This window comes from Poromitra crassiceps (assembly GCF_964638095.1).
Source record: "Poromitra crassiceps genome assembly, chromosome: 1".
NCBI lineage: Eukaryota > Metazoa > Chordata > Actinopteri > Beryciformes > Melamphaidae > Poromitra > Poromitra crassiceps.
Window position 1 is genome coordinate 8,202,662 of NC_139623.1, and position 24,080 is coordinate 8,226,741.

The following is a 24,080-nucleotide window of genomic DNA, read 5'->3' on the forward strand; positions in this document are numbered from 1 at the left end:
TTATGACATCTGTGATATATGACATCACCATAGTAGTCACCTGGCCGAGCCATCTAACAGTATGACATCAGTGATTTATGACCTCATCACTGTCTGTGACATCATCAGTGAATAATGACATCATCGTTGAAATATGACATCACTCTAGTAGTGACCTGACCATCAGTGAGCTGGTCACTTTCCTTCTTTCATGGGGACAGACGGACAGACCCTTCTAGACGCCTTGGCCCCTAGTGGCCACGCCATCAAAAACGAAACACACACGTCAAAATGTACATCACTTCTTCAGCTTAGCAGATAATATTGCACCTTCTTTTTACTTTGATAACAGATGGTGTCAAGGTTACAGATCTGGAGATGGAGATAACTCATTGTGTTTGGATTTGCCTCTGCTAATCTATCTTAGTAGGCAGTAACGCGCTCGATTCCTATAGGCTTGCTTGCTGCACGGGCTCGCTATCGTCTGCCCTGCAGCTCGCTGAGCTGGCCCTGCAGCTCAGCTGCTGCGAGGCCTCCCGTGCTCTATTGGCATGCACAGCTCAACTTCACATCACTGATGATGTCAGTGCCTGACATCACAGTGCCTATGACAGCATCAGTGATGTCATAAGATGATTTTGCTCTTATGACATCACTATGACATCATCAGTGGGACAAAAATTTAAACAGAGAACACACAGAACAGATTGCCCACTTGCCTCTTCAAAAACCACAATATCAGTGCCTATGACATCACAGTGCCTACGACATCATCAGTGATGTCATAAGATGATTTTGCTCTTATGACATCATCAGTGGGACAAAAATTTAAGAGAACACACAGAACAGACAGATTGCCCACTTGCCCCTTTTAAATAGATAGATATAGTAGATAGATAAAATTGCCTAGGTAGACGGGCGGGCGACATGACATCATCAGTGATGTCATAAATCCTAGAACATGCGCCCATGGCGCATCGTCTCCAGTCTCCACCCTAGAAATTAAGCGCACGTAATGCACGAGATTGCATAGTTTCCTACTGTAACTGAAGAAGATAGCCTATTTAGAAGTGTTAAAAATAGTCAATGTTCAAAGGCTGCTAGCCATAAAGTTTGAACAGTTTATAACAAAATAAATGTATGTAGCCTAGTACCGTACTCTTTATTTATTGGTAGATATGGCTAATTTTCATGATTGCATAACATTTTAACCTTGGTACAGTAAGCTTAGTTTCTCTGTGTAGATTAAAAATAAATTATTCTCAATATAGTAGGCTACTGTATGATCTTAACCTTGACTCTGGAGCACCTGCAATATTTTACTGTAGCTTTGACATACAGAAGACCTCAAAGGGTATGAATCATGCTTTGCACTGCACCTTGGGAATATTATCATAGTCAAACTTTAGCACGACTTCATCTGATTATCTACTGTGTGGAGAATGAACCTGAATGAAGTCAATTGAACAATTTTAGATAAGATGACTATGTTACCTAAGACTCGTTAAATGTATGGTTTTATTTGGTCAATAATAAGTTAATCAGATCCAAACACAGAGTGCAGACAAATAAAGGATGGGTAATCTAATGTGTTGCTTTCTCATAGAAAGCTATCAGTAGGACTCCTGAATAGGTTTCTCCAGCAGGCCAGGCCGAATGAATTACACTAGTCTGTTAGTATTCTGCCTCCGCCGTACAAAAGGTCAATGTCAAATGCACCTCATTTAAAAGTCAATAGCGACCATGCACATCATCTCCTGGGAATTGTGTCCCGGACCCCTCCAGACGGCATTGTGTATCATTCAGTTAGCAGAGGGCAGCCAGAGAGCTTTTTTAATCTTGACCTTCCAATAAAATATGCTCCCTATCCAGAATTACATGGTCTAAAATGGAGACATAAGCTCCCAACAAATCATGCCCAGACTAACCCATCTCAAGGGAGAGGTTCAACACTGTTGGACACAGACACAACAGGTTCACCAGCAGCTAAAGGTCCTCCACATCTCCACTTCTATAGTATCTCTACATTTAAACACACACACATGATCATAGTATATTGTCCAGTATTAACTCCATGTGATACAATAAAAGTAATGGGGTGGATTAAAAAAATATTCACTGTAAAATTATTTCTGTCTTACTGAGCACATAAAAGATTTAGTATGAAATATAGAAATGAACATTATATTGATTTAACTATTAGCAATAATCACAAAATATGACTACAAGCTAAATTAATTGCATTAACTTGGCATATGCACTCGCCATGCATATTTAAATACTGTCTCAATGAGGGAATGCCGCGCCACCTCAACACCTTTAGCAGAAAAGGTATATAGATGTTTCAAAACAAGCAGTCCCATATTGTCTCATGCAGACAGCAGCAAGGCCACTCCAGCTAGAATCCACTTGGCAGGAGGCTGCTTGGTTCTGAGGTGGAGGCTCCAGACGTAGGTGGGGCCCCGCAGCTTGGTGCGGTACACTGGGCACTTGTAGGTGTTGTTGAGCTCCAGCTGCTCGGTGGGTGCAGCTCTGACATACAGCACTGGCATGGCAGGGGTCAGCTCCCTCAAAACAGCCTCGGAAATGACTCCGCACTGGGTGTCCCAGCATGCTCCTAGGAGGATACAGGACATGCTCTACTGTGAGCTTTGATTGGCAAAGCTAACAGACGTTTCAAATCTCTTGCACGAACGCATGTGTATTTTAACTCTATAGATACACAAGGCTGTTGCAAACACTTTAAAGTCCAACAACACTCTTCATGTAGGGACGTAGATTCCAGGAATATACCAATTCACCCCGCATGGGTTGTTTGAACAGAGCCTATAGAAGTGGTGGGTAGATCTTCCTTATTTGTGTCACAGAGGAAAATGTGATTGAATCGTTTGACACGGCTTCGTACAACATTCGGGCACTTCCAGTGTAACCGAATTCACTAGGATTTACTGTATCCCTGGATTAGATTTTCGTTGTTTGAAAATAATAAACTCAAAATATCCTACCAAAAAGTTATATGCCAGCACAATAAACAATGTCAAGTGTATGTTCAAATGTGTGTGTGAAAGAGAGAAAATAGATAATAGATGTATGAGATGATACTATGGTGAGATGGTTAAAAAACTGTTTGCTCTCAACTAAAGCCAGGACTGCATTGTCCCCCAAAATACCACTTCCCTTTGTTAGCTGGCACCACACATCAATCAACTAAATGTAGAACTAGAACAGAAAATATGGGAAATGTTGAAATTATAATTAGTATTCTTAAAACCCCCAGAAAAAAACAACATAAATGCTGTTTTGGCTCCTACAGGTTTATTAAGGGATAGTTACTTCTTACCTTCCATGAAGAGTCCATGGATGTAGGTGCCCTCACGAGGTGGATGGCCAAAGTCCTCTTTCGTTTTCTTGGTTACATCCACAGTCAGGGTCATCTTGTCCAATGGCCACTCATTCTTGCGAGCGATGCTCTGCAGCACGGCTGAAAAATCTGCATGTCAATATTTCTGGTGCTAAAACATCTAAATGGTCTGGTTCATTGATTCTGTGAAGGACATGTGTCAGTAGGAACTCACCAGTGAGGAAGGACTGGGGGTTGAAGAGTCCTGATAGCCAGACAACTGCTGGAAGTACAAGGTCCTGAGTCCAGCTGTCCAGCTCACGACAGCTACACATCAGATCACTAAACCTGCAAAATAAGTAATCTTCAATTAACTGTCATCATCATTGCTTGAAAGATCAATTGGTAGAATCTGGGTGCCCCACCTGTAGTGCCAGGATCACCCTATATCAGATCATCCTTTATGTTTGAAGACATTATTTTCAAATTTAAACACCCGAACATTTCATACAAGGACCAAAGCAGAATGTGATAGAGAAACGGTTTTCAATGTTCTTTTGGAACTGGGAAACATTTGGTTAAATTTTTAATGTTAACAAAATCGGCCTGTAGTTAAGAGACCTTTAATATTAGAGACACCCCACTCCAGGCTCCACCAATTGTAAGAAATGGAACTCTTCCGGTCTCCTAAATGGGGGTGGTTCTCGGCTTGTGATTGGCTGTCTGTCAATGGTATGAAACTTCATTGGCTGACCAGTCTATTAACTCATTCACTGCCAATATCTGACTGGCATTTTTGGCACAGGCCAAGTATTTCCATAATGTTTGGTCATCTTTCAAGACCCACAGTAAATTCTGTACTAGGACTACAGTGATGTCCAATACCTCGAAATGAAGATCTAAGTCTCTACTTTCACCCCCAAAAAGAAAGTTAGCTTTTAGCATGTTCTGTACTCTACTTATAACCCTTTTTATACACCCCATGTTCACCAAAAAAGCCTGTCTGGGAGGAGAAAAGGGAGAAAAAAGCATTTTTGTAAAAGGGCACAATCTCAGGCATAACTCACTCTCAATTCTTTTATTTTGAACTGTATTGACATCAGACATGTAAATATTATTCGTTAGGACACAAATGACAAAAAAAAATATATATATATATATATATATATATATATACACACATGAAGTGCTTTTTTTTTACATTCAACAATACAGTTTACTCGGTGTGAGTGTGCAGACAGACAGACAGACAGACAGACAGACACACCGACAGACAGACAGACAGACAGACAGACAGACAGACAGACACACACACACACACACACACACACACACACACACACACACACACGATCCCCCTTTTAGATTTCTAACCCAACATAGGATAAGCAATAACCACGCCCTGTGGCGCTGGGATTGGCCAGGAGCAACACTGGAGGGCGAGCAGCCCAGCGATTTCATGAACCAACTGAAGAGCTCTTGAGAAGGACAGCGGGCTGCTGTGAGTGCCTTCTGCCCGCTGCTGCCTAGCTGTTCCTGTGTTTATTTTGATTTGTTCTGGTACACCGTCCTCGTCCATGTCTCCCTGTCATATCTATGATCGTTCCCGTTTTCCCCTCGGCTATTCAACACGTCCTCACCGCCCTCGCAAACTGATCGATCATTTCCTCATTCCTCCGATGATCAAACACATCTCTTGATTACTTTCTCCCGTTTTCTCCTGGCTGGCACAGAGGAAGGCGACTCCAGCTCGGCGTTTCAATGGCGTTTCTCCTGTCTGCACAAGGAAGCGTTACCCGTTCTCTGCTTTTGCTCTTGCTCAATTTCAAAACAACAGCTGCGGTATGTGTTTGATCGCGTGCTGTCGGCTACCCTTTGAAGGCAGGGACCTGTGTCTGTGTGACAGGCTGGGCAAGTGTTTGCTGCAGGCGCTGCACCAATAAAAACAAAAACACGTCAAACACGTCCTTGGCGGGGAAGGCCATTGCTGATAACACGTCAAAGACGTCATTGGCGGTGAATGAGTTAAGGGGCCGTGGCAGTGGCAAAACCTTGTGGCAGAGATACAGGAAGTGACTGCAAGTTGCGGTGTCTCTATATTAAAGGTCTCTGGTTTGAGTCAAGTTGCCAAGATGATTTTCAATTAACACTGCCAAGATTATTTTCAATCAACACGTATTCAATATTATTCTATATCCAGAACTGATATAAAATTGTAGATTAGACCACTAAAGTTCTTAATTTCAGTTCTTTGAAAACAAAAAAAGTTCATCATAGGGCATCGTAGAGCCTGTTTTGCATGAGAATGACTGTTAGTAACCTGTATGCAGTTACCATTGTGCGAGTGTTTTATTGGAGGGATAAGCCAGTCTGGCCCAGGAGTCTGGAACAGAATCGTTGAACAGAGCTGCCTGCAGAGTCTCCATGTTGGAAGAGATGGTGAGCTCTCCCTACAAACAGACAGTTGTCATCAAAGTTACAGGACAGTTTTCATTTGTGTTAACAGTTCATGTCACAATAGACTTCTGTACCTTCAGGCCAAGCTCGAGCTCTTCTAGGGACTTTCTTATTTCTGCTAGCAGAACATTCATGCGCTCGCACTCCTGGAAGCAGACTAAGATGTAGGGGCTGCGCTCTGTCGACTTTGACATTATATCTGCCATGTCATACTCCTCAGGAAGCTTCTCCAAGATATCATCAAGGACAGACTTCACCTGGCAGACACAGGAAACACAATAGGTTGACTTTGAAGTATTTGGTTCAATGTATTCCCACCTGTTGGGAGTGGTCAATGCATTTTTGAGAATAGTATTCAGTCATTCTTGCTATCACTCCATACCTTCTCCTCTGTGCTCTGGGACGCCCCCTCTCCCCTGGAGGAGTCCTGTGGCTGCAGGTCCAGCAGAGTCCTTAAAAGGCTGTCTGAGGTGACAGTGAGGAACTCCAGCTCAGCATTTGGATGCAGACCATAGAGAGTGGGGTTCTCAGATGGGAGCTGGTCATCAACATAATTGTGGTAACCACTATAGTCCATGAATGGAGGGGCCAGGAACCCAGGACACAGAAAGAGCTCCCCTTCAAACTATTAAATGACACATTTGATTAAAGCACCTTTCTAAAAAGCACCTTTCTTAACAAAGTTAAAAACTGCTGTGATAATAGAGGGAAAAACAATAATGAATGTGATATTTATAAAACAATTTAGTGTCCCATAACAGTTTCCTACATAAAATATCATGTATGCTCTGCTTTCTACTTTTTTGTGTGCAAGAAACTACTATTTCATAATACTGCAAAAAAAAAAGTTAATTATTATCAATTTGCCCTAACTCCTTCAACCAAAGAAAAAAACACATCTACAAATGAAGTTTATGCTCAGCCTATTTGTTTTAGCATCTGTATTTGGGTGGTAATCAATATGATGGACAACACAAATGTTGCTGAGCATACAGCAAAACACATTGATTGATGGCTGATTGTCTGTGGGCCAAATAGCATTGTGGGAGAAAGAGTGCTGCATAGCTTGCTGGTAAAGTGAGGGGTAATCAGACTTCTGTGTGAGTGAAAGAGAGGAATTCCAATTGGAGCTTCTATCAAGTCAACACCCGCTGAACAGAAAAACAAAGCACGCGCGCGCTCGTGTACGCACGCGCGCACGCGCACACACACACACACACACACACACAAACACACACACACACACCAAATAATCAGCTCACCGTGGTGTGCCTGGCAGCAGAATTTGGTACAGCGCACAAGTAGGTAACATTATCAAAGGCACTCACTTTAACTTTTCTGTCACAGCGGAACAATCAGTGGTGATGATGAGGTAAAGTGCAAATATTGCAGTTTATCTTTATATCCCAAGAGGGCACCCTTTACCTTAAGAACAATACCCCAATACCCAGAAACATTGTATGATTTTGGCACTGTTTTCATCATTATCTATTATTATTGTTGTTATTATTATTATTTTAGAACCTCTGGAGAGAAAAAAACAAACAAACTGTGACTTTGCATCCAACTCAATGAGTAGAGTTTTATTTGATGTTATAATTAATGCCATGAAAGTTATGATGGAAAAAAAAGAGACTAAGAGAAAAGGAATACATTTTACACATTTTTGTTACTTGAGCAACATGAACTTTTACTCACGATTTTTGGATGCATGTACTCTTGCAGATACTTTTGACACAGTCTTCTGTCCCATTCATCAGTTATGTGTCCTCCATACATGATCTCCCCAATAAGGTGGCACAGGTCCTCCCAAGGCACCTGGATAGAGTACAATTGACTATTGACTGGGATATCTAAAATAAAAAAAGTTCTCTCAAGATAACCAGGAGCATCTCCTATGAAGACAAAGGCCATGCAAATTATGTCCAGGATCTATTTCAGAATAATTTCATTCACACTTTCATTCTTTTCGGCAGTTTAAGTGCCGCTTTTTCATGTAATTCTTGGGTATCACACTATTGCCCCCCCATGAAACGCAGAGAGCCGATCCAGTGACAGTATGATCTCTTGCTAAATAAGCTCTATTAATGAGTATAGCGGTGGAGAAATAGAACAAAATGATGTTTCTTTACACACATTGATCTAATGTATCCAATGTATCTAATGTATCTAATGATCTAATGTATGACTGAAGAGTTTTCCTCAGCGGGAGATTATGATCCGTGAGGGTGAAGGAGGAAGAAAAGAACCTGTGATTCATAACAAATGACAAAAGCTGGAGGTTCACAATCATTTGTACCTGTATTGTTTTGCAAATTGCTTCCTTCATCAGCTCTAATTGCAGTGATCACTTATGTAGCGTTGTGAACTGTCACACTGGCTGCATGTAATTACATTTAGGAGAACGCTTCATTGCCCTCCTAATGAATTCTCTGTATACGCACATACAGGTTACTGTTTGGTTAACATAATGAAGGACATTCGTTTTTGGAGGGCAGAATACCCAGCAGACATAATTGGTTGTGACCAGAGTAATAGGAGTGCTAAGAGAAATGCATTAGTAGTTGTGAGGGGTGTAGCACCCCAAGAATGGATTTTTTTGTCTCCCCGAGATAAAGCTAAATTATAGGTTGGGTGTTCATAGTCATAAGACGAGAAATCTGGGTTGGGGTTGGGAGGAGGGGGGGGGGGGGGGGGGGGGGAATTACACGAACAAACATTTTTCACAAATAATAGCGGAACAAAAGATTTTGCTAAGTAATTGCAAGCACTGTAGGATAATTCAGCGCCACAACTGCTACTGGCTGCAAGTCTGCAACTACTATCACTATAATCATTATACATTTACAAGGCATGGCAGTAATGATCAAAACAAAACAGATTAAAAACAGATAAAAGTAAATTAATGTTGATTAATTATCCTGGATGATGATGATGATGATAATAATAATAATGATGATGATGATGATGATGATGATGATAATAAAAATACTTTGGTGTTGGCCTCCAAGTAGTTGTACAAGACATTGGCTGAGATGGTGAGGTCTCCAGTGTTGAAGGGGTAGTTACGGTTCCAGCCCTGGGGACCAAATTTCCGCCGCTCGGTGACGCAGGCGTGAAAGAAGCAGAGGGAGAAGAACAGAGAGTTGAATTCCTGCTCCCTGGAGCACATCTCTAGAGTGTCCTGAAGAGAGAAAGACAAGAGATTTATTTTGTATATGCTGCATATAAAACACACGTTTTTATATAAATGGTAAATCATTTCTATACAGTTTTTTTAATATCATTTTCCTTGCACCTGACTGAAGTTGTGGAGCGCTGCATGCAGACTGGCGTTCATGCCAGTGGGTGGCTCATTGGTGATTTTGATGGCATTCTCCAATATGCCTCTGGGGATAATGTGCTGCTCAGGGCTCGGTGCTGGTTCCCCACTGATGAACACCCTGTAATTGGGGTGACTGTTCACTCCGGTTGTCTCCAGAAGAGCATCCAGAGAGGGCAGCCAGCGAGCCACCAGATGTACGTTCTGAAAATATCAAAAATATTAAAGAATATTAATTTAATTTAATTTAATATTAAAAAAATAAAGCACAGAATTTACGATTGATATGCTGATTAAAAAGAAAATGCCAAAAATGTGTCTCTATTCTAAAGAGGAAGTGTTGCTTTGTTCTGAAATTATCGGAAAATATACAGGCTTTTCCCTTTAAAGCAGCCATTTATGGAGCTGATTTAGCTAATCAGGCTTCTGATTGAACCAAATTGAGTTTGTTTCCCTCGCTCAGGGGCTGAGATCATTCAATTAGGTGCATTAGTGGCCTGAAGACAGCATTGTAAGCCAGCCACCGCTGAGTATTGCTTCCTACCTGTAGAATGACCCAATGTCCGAGCTGAGAGGCATTCCTCAAAGCCCTCTCTGCTACCTCCTCCTGCCCCTGGCCCAGGGACACATTGTGCACAGTTCCTTGGTCGATAGAGAATCCCAGCCTCAATCCTGAACAAGATAAGAAGTCGTCAGAATATTTACTTGTACCACATGATGTATAAATCCCACTGGAAGGGCACAGTACCTAGTTTCTCCACATCTTTAAGCGGGTCCACTCCAGGTGAGAGGATAAAGAACACCGGGGTTGAAGGGCCACTCTCCTCAAATGACTTCTCAAATTCCAGCCCAGCAGCCTCGACATATTTTGCTCCCATGCTCTCCTCCACAAAGTCCCTGTCAGGCAGGATTAGTCACAAGGTTAGTGATATACAGTAGTAATAAATGTTGGTTTAACATATTTTTCTAGGTGGACATTGGTGATTTACTTGCCATAGGTCATCCTATCACAGGGCGCAGATTACTTGCCTAGTGTATACAGTAGGTCATCCTATCAGGGCAGAGTTTACTTGCCTACTGTAAGTGTATAGGTCATCCTATCAGGGTGGCGTTTCTAAGTGTAGAGGTCATCCTATCAGGGTGGAGTTTACTTGCCTAGTGTATAGGTCATCCTATCAGGGTGGCGTTTACTTGCCTAAGTGTAGAGGTCATCCTATCAGGGTGGAGTTTACTTGCCTAGTGTATAGGTCATCCTATCAGGGTGGAGTTTACTTGCCTAAGTGTATAGGTCATCCTATCAGGGCAGAGTTTACTTGCCTACTGTACGTGTATAGGTCATCCTATCAGGGCGGAGCTTACTTGCCTAAGTGTAGAGGTCATCCTATCAGGGTGGAGTTTACTTGCCTAAGTGTATAGGTCATCCTATCAGGGCAGAGTTTACTTGCCTACTGTACGTGTATAAGTCATCCTATCAGGGTGGAGTTTACTTGCCTAAGTGTAGAGGTCATCCTATCAGGGTGGAGTTTACTTGCCTAGTGTATAGGTCATCCTATCAGGGTGGCGTTTACTTGCCTAAGTGTAGAGGTCATCCTATCAGGGTGGAGTTTACTTGCCTAGTGTATAGGTCATCCTATCAGGGTGGAGTTTACTTGCCTAAGTGTATAGGTCATCCTATCAGGGCAGAGTTTACTTGCCTACTGTACGTGTATAGGTCATCCTATCAGGGCGGAGCTTACTTGCCTAAGTGTAGAGGTCATCCTATCAGGGTGGAGTTTACTTGCCTAAGTGTATAGGTCATTCTATCAGGGCAGAGTTTACTTGCCTACTGTACGTGTATAAGTCATCCTATCAGGGTGGAGTTTACTTGCCTAAGTGTATAGGTCATCCTATCAGGGCAGAGTTTACTTGCCTACTGTACGTGTATAAGTCATCCTATCAGGGCAGAGTTTACTTGCCTAAGTGTAGAGGTCATCCTATCAGGGCGGAGTTTACTTGCCTAAGTGTATAGGTCATCCTATCAGGGCAGAGTTTACTTGCCTACTGTACGTGTATAGGTCATCCTATCAGGGCAGAGTTTACTTGCCTAAGTGTATAGGTCATCCTATCAGGGTGGAGTTTACTTGCCTAAGTGTAGAGGTCATCCTATCAGGGTGGAGTTTACTTGCCTGGGCAGAGTTTACTTGCCTACTGGAAGTGTATAGGTCATCGTATCAGGGCGGAGTTTACTTGCCTAAGTGTAGAGGTCATCCTATCAGGGCGGAGTTTACTTGCCTACTGGAAGTGTATAGGTCATCGTATCAGGGCGGAGTTTACTTGCCTAAGTGTAGAGGTCATCCTATCAGGGCGGAGTTTACTTGCCTAAGTGTAGAGGTCATCCTATCAGGGCAGAGTTTACTTGCCTACTGTAAGTGTATAGGTCATCCTATCAGAGCGGAGTTTACTTGCCTAAGTGTAGAGGTCATCCTATCAGGGCAGAGTTTACTTGCCTACTGTAAGTGTATAGGTCATCCTATCAGGGTGGAGTTAACTTGCCCACTGTAAATGTATAGGTCATCCTATCAGGGTGGAGTTTACTTGCCTAAGTGTATAGGTCATACTATCAGGGTGGAGTTTACTTGCCTAAGTGTATAGGTCATCCTATCAGGGCGGAGTTTACTTGCCTAAGTGTAGAGGTCATCCTATCAGGGCAGAGTTTACTTGCCTACTGTAAGTGTATAGGTCATCCTATCAGGGCGGAGTTTACTTGCCTAAGTGTAGAGGTCATCCTATCAGGGCAGAGTTTACTTGCCTACTGTAAGTGTATAGGTCATCCTATCAGGGCGAGTTTACTTGCCTAATTGTAGAGGTCATCCTATCAGGGTGGAGTTAACTTGCCCACTGTAAATGTATAGGTCATCCTATCAGGGTGGAGTTTACTTGCCTACTGTAAATGTATAGGTCATCCTATCAGGGTGGAGTTTACTTGCCTACTGTAAATGTATAGGTCATCCTATCAGGGTGGAGTTTACTTGCCTACTGTAAGTGTATAGGTCATCCTATCAGGGCGGAGTTTACTTGCCTAAGTGTAGAGGTCATCCTATCAGGGTGGAGTTAACTTGCCCACTGTAAATGTATAGGTCATCCTATCAGGGTGGAGTTTACTTGCCTAAGTGTATAGGTCATCCTATCAGGGCGGAGTGCTCTCAGGATGATAAGCTTCTGCAAGGAGCTCTTATTCTTCCAGTCCAGGGGAAGCCTCTCCTTCTCAGGACACTTGGACTCTACTATCTTCCTCCAGCGCTTGGGTGAGCTCTCCATGTCTCTGTCCAGCCCACTGAATTCCTCCATTGTAGAAATCGTCTACATCCAGATAACAGAAATTGTCAGACCTCCCTAACCTGATGATCGCTAACAGCAATGAAAGCTAACTGAAAAGGTTTCACTATGTCTTTTCAACTTCTAACTATATATACAGTATATGTATATATATATATATATATATATATATATATATATATATATATATATATATATATATACTGTATATAATAGCTTCTCTTATGCCATACTTTACCTTGATGGCCCCCCAGGCTTGCGGAGAGAGGAAGGCCATGGGACTAACTTTGCTTGGTTCCACAGGGAAGCGCAGCACAAAGTCCAATTCCTGAGCATCAATCCGGCCCTGTTTGAGCAGGATCTGAGGGGCAGGGACAAGAGTGATTTGTAATGACGTGATCAGAGCTTGGTACATTGTTTTCATCTCTTTTCCCAATAATTACCGCAATCTAATTCACACGTGTGAGAGAAAACACACCTGGCTGAAAATAAGTGTGTCTCTGAATGTGAATTAGCCATATGAAGGACAGCCTTCAGAGCCCCACAATTTCTACGATGAAAACAGTTGGTGCAGTGACAGATAATTGCATTATGCCATCAGAAGCCACCCCCTGTCAGAAGCAACTGGCTGAACAGCAGTCATGAAGCTAGGTGTGAGAGCTAATCAATAGCAGCGTATGGTCCTCCTGACTGCTTTTAATTGAAGTTAATGTGGGGGCAGAAAAGTACTGTGATTGATGAGGATGACAGGGGGCCCCACCTTTAAGGCGGCCCTGAGTCCCTCACCTGGAAGGCGGTATGTGACAAGAAGGTTAACTTGTCTCTCTCAAACAGGCCCTGGCTGGTGTACAGGAATACTGAATAGGTGATGGCCTCCGTTAGGGTGTGCACCCTGGCCCTCACATCATCGTCCCACTCGGCTCGCTCCATTGCCTTGTTAAAGACGGTGTTAAAGGTCTGGAACACAAGCAAAGGGAGGGTAGAGTCCCAATAGTAGAATATTATTGCCTTTTATCAACATCATGTGTAGCCACGACCCCAAATCCTGCACTGGATAAATAGCTCTCTCAACATTTTCAGTATGTAAGCACAAATGGATGCTGATTTGTACAGGTAGCGCTATGCGTAATCACTAAGCCAGTGATACTCGTGATGGAATTGCTAAAAAAAAAAAAAAAAAAAAATTACAGTGCACCTGAACGCAACATGCAAGATACCCGCTGAATAAGTGTCCAAATGTTCATGTCATTCTGGCCAATACTCCACTTCTGTTATAGCATTTCAGTCTGGAATATGGAATATCTTTCAATAATCTATGATTTAGCTGCTAAATTGTCAAATACCACCGTCTGTTCGCTACCCAGGCACTTATGTATGTACTTAACCTAACTAACTTAACTAACTATCCGATGTGCACAACATTGTCAGACTAAACTCCGGCTAACACCCCGAAAACCTACAATCCGCTACAGAAAAATGTATATTGTAATTATTGTTTGTTTATTAACTGGCCCCTGGCCTTCTATCATTTCACGAAAGTGGCCCCCGGGCAAAGCAAGTTGAGTATCCCTGCACTAAGCTATACAACAGTTACAAATCACGCTATTTAAAAATCCAACAGAAAATTGGTCAAAGTTGACTTTAAGCATCTGTTGAAATACTGTCCATAATGGTGTGAGTTCTCTGAGAGCAGTTTCAGGGGCAAAGGTTTCACCTTAAGAGAAAACTGGTACATGGGGTTAATCTTGCTGAGGTCATTGATGATGAAGAAGAGGAGTGATGCTCTCTCAGCTGCTGGGCGGTAGAGTTCTCGAGCCTCGTTGATCTTTGTCTCGTTCTCTCTGGCCTCCACCACCTGTGTGTTCCAATTGCACAAAATGAGCTATTAGGCTCTCAGTCATGCTCCAAAAGCCCTCCCATTACACATGTTCCTAACTAGACGTCATCTGCGGCTAATGCGATAAAATGAGGTGCTTGCTGTGGTGTGACATTCAAAAAACACTTGAGCGACACTTTGAAAAAGAAAATCACATGCAGGGACCCCCGTTGGTCTAATAACCTCACCTTGTAATGGATGTGAGCGGCTGTGGTCTTGGTGCTCTCGAGTTGTTCCACCAGGGAAATGTCACCCAGAAAATGACCATGGGCGGCGGAAAGGCGGCTCAGCAGCTCGTCTTCCAAACTCTTCAGCTGTATCTTGAAGTGGTTCTGCTGTGTGGTGAGCTCCAGCTTGGGCAGAACGCACAGAACAAATGGTGAATCACTCGTCTATAGGACGAATCAGCGTGACGTCGCTTGACGCCCAGAAATGCGGAAGCCCGCGGCAGTTAATAGTATGAGTTGTGCCAAACAAACGTTAATATCTCAAAAACGATACATCACATCGCTTATATTTTGACATTCTGAGTGAGAGCAGAATTAACCCAAGAGTTTGCTGTATAATATATGCATGTCGTGTTAAAGTTGTTAAAGTGTGAACTGTCGCAGTTTTTAAATGGTAATAAACACCGGCTAGAGTCAGACACTCAAACTCAGGCTCCATAGGGTTCCATTGCCGTTGCCACCCAGTGACGCGGTTTGTTTATCAAAATGCTGCTCGGCTGATCCCTCGTATTTCAAAATGCTTTGTTGTATGTACCCAGCCCCCCCCCCCCCCCCCTCGCCAATATTTTATTTTCAAAATTTTTGAGAACAATATACAAACAAAACAAAACAGAGAAACAGGCGGAGAAACAGGAAAAGAAAAGAAAGAAAAAGCATACATACATCATCGACATTCAATATTACAACGTGGTGCTACCAGTCGCATAAGGTGCTTGTGTTGCGTGTGGCCACATAGTGCATTTCATACTGCACGTTCATGTTAGATCCTGTGTTGTTGTTTTCTTAATTGATCTCCTCTGCTCCTCCTTACCTCAGGCGGACACATCTGCTGCTCATCAGCTGATTACCTGCTGCTGCAGTAGCTCCTGTCTGAGCTTAAAGCTGGTTTGCTGCTGGCAGCCCTCAGTTCTCTCTCTGACACCAGCCCAGCAGCACCTGCATTTTGGTTTGAACTTTGGACCATTCTTTCCTTTGTTAGGCCGTGGCACAATAGGTGCCAGGCTTTATTGTTTTAGTTTGACCTGGCAGTTTTGGTAGTTACGTTTTCGTTCTTAGCTTTAGTTTAGTTTCCTGAATCTATGCTTTGAACTTTTCAATAGTTTAAGGAGAGGGGCTGGCTTTGACGGTCCTATAGGGGTCAGTCCAGACCCCTCTCCCTTTTGCTCATTTTGGACAAGCTGTCAGGTTATTTTGTCTTATGGTTTTGGGCCTTTTCTTATATATGGTAAAAAATGGTAAATGGCCTGCATTTATATAGCGCTTTTCTCCAAAGCACTTTACAATCAGTATAGGTACATTCACCCATTCACACACCTATGGTGGCAGGTTACCACGCAGGGTGCTGGCACACCATCGGGAGCAATTTGGGGTTCAGTATCTTGCCCAAGGACACTTCGACATGCAGACTGGAGGAGGCGGGAATCGAACCACCGACCTCTTTTATCCAAAGCGATTAGTGGACGACCTGCTCTACCTCCTGAGCTACAGCCGCTTGTATATCTTGGGGGTAAGAAAAGTAAAATAAAAAACGTATTGTGTGGCGTCCTTTTGTTGTCTTCATTTGAGCCATGTTCCATTTGTGTGTGTGTGTGGAGACTGTAACAGCTTGTAAGAGATGTGCATGGGATCCCACACCAGGGTCCATGAAAAACCAGCCGGGCGAGTCACCCGTCGCCGCCCCTAACCTCATCGAGGTAGGCTAGAAATGGGTCCCAGATTTTTTTTTTTTAAAGTGAGTTGGTCCTCAGGAACCTGAGTCTCCCAATCTGTATAACAGATCATGTCCCTCAGCCACAATAGAGAGCCGCAGGGATGACATATTTTTGTAGTCAGAACGCGGAAGTCCCAGACTTCCTGGCTCTTCACTGTTTCTGTCTATGGGATTTTTGAATGGGTTTTTGCCGCGATGCTTCAAATACGGTCTCTGGGCAACGCAAGATTAATCAAACGCGAACCAGAGTTCAGTCGGATAATCTTCACACATGAGGACCACTTTCATGAGTTTTGTAGCGTAAATGCGAGCCCTAGAAAAGCTCGAGCTAAGCTAATCCAGAACTACACACTGTCGCATAGGCTTCCACGTCACGTCAGCACTCAACCTGGACTGTTGTTGATGTGTGCACTGATTACCCCGGGCTGAACGGGGCTGAACCAGGTGAGGGAAAGAGAATTTCCGTGTTCGTCCTTTTGAAGTGGTGACGTTATTGACGTATATATCCCCATCGACTCAACAGTGTAGTCTCATTTAGCCGTTTGCTAGCTAGCCGCCCTTTCAACGGCACGTAAAAGCTTTAAAACTCATAAAAGTGGTCCTCGTGTGTGAAGATGATATTACTAAACACTGGTTCGCGTTTGATTAAGCCAGCGTTGCCCAGAGAGATTATTAGAAGCGTCGCGCCAAAAACCCATTCAAAACTCCCATAGGCGAAAACAGTGAAGAACCAGGACTGTTAGCATCGATGATTTCCAGACTCATTCCTGCGGCTCTCTATTGAAAAGAAGGTGACTTCCATTCCTTGCACAGTTGTAGGGAAGTTCAGAGAGGACTCCGAGCAGCCGAAGATGGCGAGTTCCATCTCTGGCTGAAGGGTTATTTTGTAGGCCTTAGACTGGCTTAGAGTACCAATCAAATATTTTGGCTCAGAATCCTGCTTTTGTTGTATGGTTAACAGTCTCTCACAATGTGTCAAATATTCCTGAAAATACACTAATTCTAATTGAATGATGCTACTGTGTTTGGATGAAGTCTCACCTTTAGGGCTTCCAGATCAGGCCGCTCCCAGGTTACCACCTGTCCCAGCAGCTGCTCCTCCAGACCCACAGGAGTCACTGAGAAGTTGATGAGGGTGGTCTGGGCCTGGAGCTCAGGTGGGAAATGGGGATTGGCCAGCTTGGTGTGGAGAATGAGTTGGAAGTTACTGTTGTACTCACACTCCTTCCCCCCGATACGAATGTACCTGGATTACAAGAGAACGCCAGTATTTTTCACATGGTGGGTGATTCCTTTCATTCTATCACTAATTGACATTAGGCACAGGTCAATAGCCACTGTATGGTTTTGTTAACTGAAAGGTCACATAATGATTGATGAAGTGTTTGTTTATTTTTTATCAATTTTTTTTCTGATTTCCCCCCTTTTCTCCCCAATTGTACTTGGCCAATCCCCCTGCTGTCCCGGTCGTTGCTCCACCCCCTCTGCCGATCTGGGGGAGAGTTGTAGACTAGCACATGCTTCCTCTGATACATGTGCAGTCGCCAGGTGCTTCTTTTCACCTGACAACGAGGAGTTTCACCTGCAGGACGTAGCGCGTGGGAGGATCATTCTATTTCCCCCAGTTTCCCTCCCCCCATGAACCAGAGGAGGCAGTAGTGCAGCAGCGACCAGGACACATACCCTCAATCCGGCTTCCCACCCGCAGACACGGCCAATTGTGCCTGTATGGAGGCCAGACGAAGCCGGAGGTAACATGGGGGCTCGACCCTCGTGTTGGTAGGCAGGGAATCTTCACTACCGGGAAGCCGCAGCGCAATGATGAAGTTAATGAATGTAAGAAGAGAACATGCTCTAGTGGTTTATGTCGTTGGATAGATGGGGATTTCCATCAATGAGGTATCAGATTAACTTTGGAAGTGAGTAACATCTTATGAATAGCAGGGGCTATTGAGAATATGAATGACATATTTATTGATACACAGTATGCAGATAATGTTAGGTGTGTGTGAGAGATGAGGAAAACTATTCACGATCATACGTTTTTTTTAAAGGACAGTGCAGATGATCTCAGATGGTTCAAATAAAATCCCATTTTACTTTTGATGTGACTCTGATAATGATGGCGCCAATTTCAGATCATCTAGAGCCCTCCAGCTATAGAGCAAGCCCTCTGCATCTTGAAACAAAAAGAATAATGCTAAAAGAAACCTATTTTGTCTTTATGCCTCTGAGCTTATTCACGCAACACCTCTACTACAAAGAAAAAATAACAAATCTGGCTCCAAATGTAACTTATACTGTTATAGACAAATAATTTTGAATAAATATGATAGATTATCACCATAGCAGCCAATATTTATTCTTTCCTGCATTTCAATTAAATTAGCAGTGGCTTGACGAACCTGGTGGCTTTTCATTTTTCTCTAATTACCCCTTGGATGTCAGGCAAGGCCCCAATTTGACGGCACAGGTTCCTCATGGCCCGGGTCCGGTTCAACTCTATATCTTCACGAGCCAGAATTAATGTACTATTGATAGAACCATTACTCCACCGAATTAAAGTCCGTGCTGATGGATTGGCTTGTAGTCTTCCGTCAGCCATGAAAGGAATAATTAGTATTCATTACTTCACACTCTACAACATTCCAATTATTAATGAACTTCAGCTGTAGAGCCCTCCCAGATCCATCATGGCTGCCCCCAGCAGGTTGGATTAATCATCGACAGAAACAAGTGTGCGGGTCATCTACAAGGGATAAACTTATAATCAGATTTACTGTGATGAATTGTTACGTGTCGACAGACAGGACTTCAGAAGAAGCTCAATGAACACGCGGCAACATGCTCAATAGTCATAGATCACACATAGATCAGAACAAGAAAGATGTAAATATTTTAAGGGGGAAGTCAACGTATAATGCCAATATAGCTGTATGGTATTTTCATGTTTCTATTGATTCTATTGTTAGTAGCCCAATTTTATGAAAATCGCTGGATGGGATATGTTGCTATTGGTACTGGTATGAATATATTTGGGGACTGGATTATATTGAGCAGCAGTAGCCTAGAGGTTTGGGAAACAAGACAAATATGGATGGAGAATATGAATGAGTAACGCTCTGCCCTCCCTCAGCATATAGTGCTGAGGTTCTCTTGAGCAAGGCTCCTACCAGCTGATTCAGTGGAGCTGCCAGTATAATGTACTGTAAATGAGTGTGCTGTGAATGTGAAGAAGACTATAGAAAATAAAAGTACAAAAATACAAGTATACAAAGTAAATATTAATAGTTAATTTTTCTTCTAACAAATTATTATGTCATGTTAACATGATCTCAACTATAACCCAGTAAGTCCCAATCCTTTTCAATAGGGAAATATTAGACTAACATTATCTGTGTAAAAAACCTGATCGTATTTCTTTACTGTATTGCTCTTTTGTGAAAGCGGGAAGCACCCAATAGTTTTCATTTGTGTTAGATTGCAGACATAGATCGCATGATTATTATTCAATGACAGTAATTTGGTTTGACTGATTTTGGTTGAACACCCTTTTTTCATAGACCTAATGTGCTTTTATTAGCATAATAATGACATTACATGCTGCCTGGAATCTGGAGTGTGCATTCACCACCAATATATTGGCTTTAGCACGCTTTATCAGTAATTGCAAACAATGATCGCATAAAACGGTTAGACATTTAATTTAATGTATTGATCAGTGTTGGGAAAGTTACTGAAAATTGGTAATTAGTTACAGTTACTAGTTACTTCTCTCAAAAGGTAATTTAATTACTTTAAAGTTACCAGTTACTTCAAAGTAATTAGTTACTAGGGAAAGTAACTTTTGCGTTACTTTTAAAAGTCTGCTTCGATTGTTATTAATGCACACATTATGTTAGTGTTGCTGTGCCACAGTGTGGCATTGAACATTCGCTTATTGGGGAGGCTTATAGCCTATCAAGGTCCTTAGCCTCTGGGGCTCTGGCTGCAGCTCTCTCCCCGGACTAGGTCTGAGGATCAGAAACTGGGTAATCCTCTGAAGTTGTCCGTTATTTTCATGTCCTAAAGTAACTAGTAACTAGCCCAGTTACTATTTTAGTAACTGTAACTGAGTTACTGAATTTGAAAAAGTAATTAGTTAGATTACTAGTTACTGAAAAAAGTAGTTAAGTTACAGTAACTAGTTACTTAGTAACTAGTTACTCCCAACACTGGTATTGATATACTGTAAATAAACAGATTATTGAGAGGAAAATACTAAAGTACTAAAGGGTATGAATGTTATAACAAAGTGAGTCAAACCTCGAGTCGGGGCCAATTATTAGTGTCTTGGGAGACTGTGGGGAATAGCGTGATCCTTCCAAGCGATATGTCCTGCGGGTGAAACTCCTTGCTGTCAGGTGAAAAGAAGGGGCTGGCAACTGCACGTGTCAGAGGAAGCATGTGCTAGTTTACAACTCTCCCCAGATGGGAACTAGAAATAACCGCCTCATGGTTGTATTATGCTTCCGCCAACAAGTCAAGATGCAGTCTACATCCATGTCTGTCCAGACTCATACAAGCACAAATACCTTGAAGCCCATGGCGCACTGGCGCAGTGGTGTAGCCATTCAACGTCATGGCACTTTAGGCAATGTTTGTTACCTCAAGAACACAGCAAAAAAAAATCAACATGGAAAATGGTCCTACTCCTACCCCTAAACCACCCGCATCCCCACAGCCACTCTCTCAACCCACCCCTCGCACCCCGACTCTCTACGACCTTCCTATCCCTAGCTATGGTCACTTTCCCCTAGCCCCACCCCTTCCCTCTCCATGGCCCTTCCCACCACCCAGATCCCCCTAGCGACTCCCCCTACCCACCCCTCGAATCCCAACGCTCTATCACCTTCCTATCCCTAGCTACAGCCCTAGTTCCGCCCCTTCCTTGAACCCCCACCCCTGCCCCCCACCCCTCCCCCCACCCACATTCCCCTAGACACTCCCTGTACCCACCCATCGAACCTCGACTCTCGACCTTGGAGCAAAATTGGAGTAAATTCCGTCAAGGAATTCTAAAACGATTAAAACGATTTCAGACGGACAAGCCCGTCTTTATTGTCACACGAACACTTCAACACATGCATGCGGCCACAACACACACTCATGCTGACGGTGGCCGGTGAAATATGTCCTCTGCATTTGACCCATCCAGGCTTGTCCTTTCCTCCAGGGGGCAGGCCAGGAGCATTGGTCGCTTTTTCTTTCCAGCGCCCGGGGACCAACTTCAGATGTTGTCGTCACTGGTCAGATGACGATCTTCTGCATGTTTTTAGTGGGGGGTTATGTATGGAGGAACCCCCTGGGGGGTACGGGGAGAACATGCAAACTCCAGACGAGATGGCCCACCTGGGCAGTAGGCACTGAAGATATGGGGGGGTCACAACTCCAGCGCCCACAGCGTCCCAGGCGAGAATCGAACTCAGGACCTTCTAGCTGTGAGGCGACAGCGCTACCGACTGCGCCACCGTACCCCCACCGTATTCCTGAGATATCGCGTGAACGAGCATTGGACGTACGTCCATACAGATGGACAGACACGTCTACGGACCAGGGTAGGAAATTAGCGGGGGCTCGGGGCAAAATGCCCCTAAAAAATCTAGAATTGCCCTTGGAATTGGGGTGATGGGGGCTTTCAAATGCCCCCATATAAGAAAGAGTTTAAGACTTTCTGTATTTTAACATTATTCTGTATTTGCAAAGCGTGACTTGAAAATGGCCAGCTAGGCATGTGTACAACCCCCACCCCTCCTCCTACTAGCGTTATTTACCTCAGTGACAGGCAGCACAAGCTAGCTGGCCAGATAGTTCACTCATGTTTTTACCAAGTACATTAATAACATGCCAGACAATCAACAGTGTTGTTGAGAGAGGAAATGGGGATCTTTAACTGTGATTGTTTATGAACTTTTAGAAATAAAATATGCTTGGATAAGAGTATTTGATTTGTCTGTCAGCCTACCTAGGTGCAACTAAGGTATTTTCCAACATTTGACCAAATTGCCCTGGAAATTATCCAAAATTAAAATTTAAAAAAGTTAATTTCCTACCCTGCTACGGACAACCTGAAAACATAATGCCTCCAGCCACGGTTAACGCCGGCGCAGGCATAAAAAGAGTTTAACACAAAAATCGTATGCTGCAGGAATGAGTCCGGAAGACCTGGATGCTAGCACTTCCGGTTCTTAAGTCAATGGGATTTTTCTATAGGGATTTCGGTTAAATGCTTGAAATCAGGTCTGTGGTTAACAAAAGTATATGAAGCAAACTTTGTGGTCAACAAGATAATCTTCACAAATGATGGTCAGTTTTATGATTTTGGAAGCGTAAATGCGTTGTTTTTTAAACACAATTTTCAGAAAACGCTTCAAAAGTGATAAAAGTGGTCCGGTGAAGATTATCTTCCTGAACACCATGGAAGCAAGCAGTTTCAGAAACTTTTGTTTACCCACAGACCTTATTTCATACATTTAACCGAAATTCCCATACAAAAATCCCATTGTCTTTTAGACGTAGGAACCAGGAAGTGCAGGGAATTCTGGGTAAGCCTACGAAAACACGTCATCCCTGCGGTACTCTATTCTTATATACTGTACACTCTAACACTGGTGGCATAACTGGTACAGTAGGTAGAAGACTTAGCAGTAAATACTATATCCAAAGCTTAATCACACTAAATATACAGTAGGTAGAAGACTTAGCAGTAAAGCTTAATCACACTAAATATACAGTAGGTAGAAGACTTAGCAGTAAAGCTTAATCACACTAAATATACAGTAGGTAGAAGACTTAGCAGTAAAGCTTAATCACACTAAATATACAGTAGGTAGAAGACTTAGCAGTAAAGCTTAATCACACTAAATATACAGTAGGTAGAAGACTTAGCAGTAAATACTATATCCAAAGCTTAATCACACTAAATATACAGTAGGTAGAAGACTTAGCAGTAAAGCTTAATCACACTAAATATACAGTAGGTAGAAGACTTAGCGGTAAATACTATATCCAAAGCTTCATCACAGTAAATAGACAGTAGGTAGAAGACTTAGCGGTAAATACTATATCCAAAGCTTAATCACACTAAATATACAGTAGGTAGAAGACTTAGCAGTAAAGCTTAATCACACTAAATATACAGTAGGTAGAAGACTTACCAGTAAATACTATATCCAAAGCTTAATCACACTAAATATACAGTAGGTAGAAGACTTAGCAGTAAAGCTTAATCACACTAAATATACAGTAGGTAGAAGACTTAGCGGTAAATACTATATCCAAAGCTTCATCACAGTAAATAGACAGTAGGTAGAAGACTTAGCGGCAAATACTATATCCAAAGCTTAATCACACTAAATATACAGTAGGTAGAAGACTTAGCAGTAAAGCTTAATCACACTAAATATACAGTAGGTAGAAGACTTAGCGGTAAATACTATATCCAAAGCTTAATCACAGTAAATAGACAGTAGGTAGAAGACTTAGCGGTAAATACTATATCCAAAGCTTAATCACACTAAATATACAGTAGGTAGAAGACTTAGCAGTAAAGCTTAATCACACTAAATATACAGTAGGTAGAAGACTTAGCGGTAAATACTATATCCAAAGCTTAATCACACTAAATAGACAGTAGGTAGAAGACTTAGCGGTAAATACTATATCCAAAGCTTCATCACACTAAATAGACAGTAGGTAGAAGACTTAGCGGTAAATACTATATCCAAAGCTTCATCACACTAAATAGACAGTAGGTAGAAGACTTAGCGGTAAATACTATATCCAAAGCTTCATCACACTAAATAGACAGTAGG

General features: G+C 42.7%; 1 protein-coding gene across 1 annotated transcript in view; it reads right to left on the reverse strand.

The window, feature by feature from the left end:
- Nucleotides 1–2,348: 2,348 nt before the first annotated feature.
- LOC310787055 (dynein axonemal heavy chain 11) overlaps nt 2,349–24,080 on the reverse strand; it is a gene marked incomplete at both ends in the record, with an annotated part of 74,573 nt that continues 52,841 nt past the window's right edge. The window contains 17 exons of the mRNA XM_083648391.1: nt 2,349–2,596; nt 3,320–3,460; nt 3,555–3,667; nt 5,654–5,769; nt 5,851–6,033; nt 6,159–6,401; nt 7,475–7,603; nt 8,769–8,960; nt 9,075–9,302; nt 9,643–9,770; nt 9,847–9,995; nt 12,244–12,437; nt 12,652–12,774; nt 13,200–13,370; nt 14,128–14,268; nt 14,478–14,642; nt 17,269–17,473. Of these exons, the coding sequence (XP_083504517.1) occupies nt 2,349–2,596; nt 3,320–3,460; nt 3,555–3,667; nt 5,654–5,769; nt 5,851–6,033; nt 6,159–6,401; nt 7,475–7,603; nt 8,769–8,960; nt 9,075–9,302; nt 9,643–9,770; nt 9,847–9,995; nt 12,244–12,437; nt 12,652–12,774; nt 13,200–13,370; nt 14,128–14,268; nt 14,478–14,642; nt 17,269–17,473 (2,869 nt within the window). The remainder of the gene's footprint in view (nt 2,597–3,319; nt 3,461–3,554; nt 3,668–5,653; nt 5,770–5,850; nt 6,034–6,158; nt 6,402–7,474; nt 7,604–8,768; nt 8,961–9,074; nt 9,303–9,642; nt 9,771–9,846; nt 9,996–12,243; nt 12,438–12,651; nt 12,775–13,199; nt 13,371–14,127; nt 14,269–14,477; nt 14,643–17,268; nt 17,474–24,080) is intronic.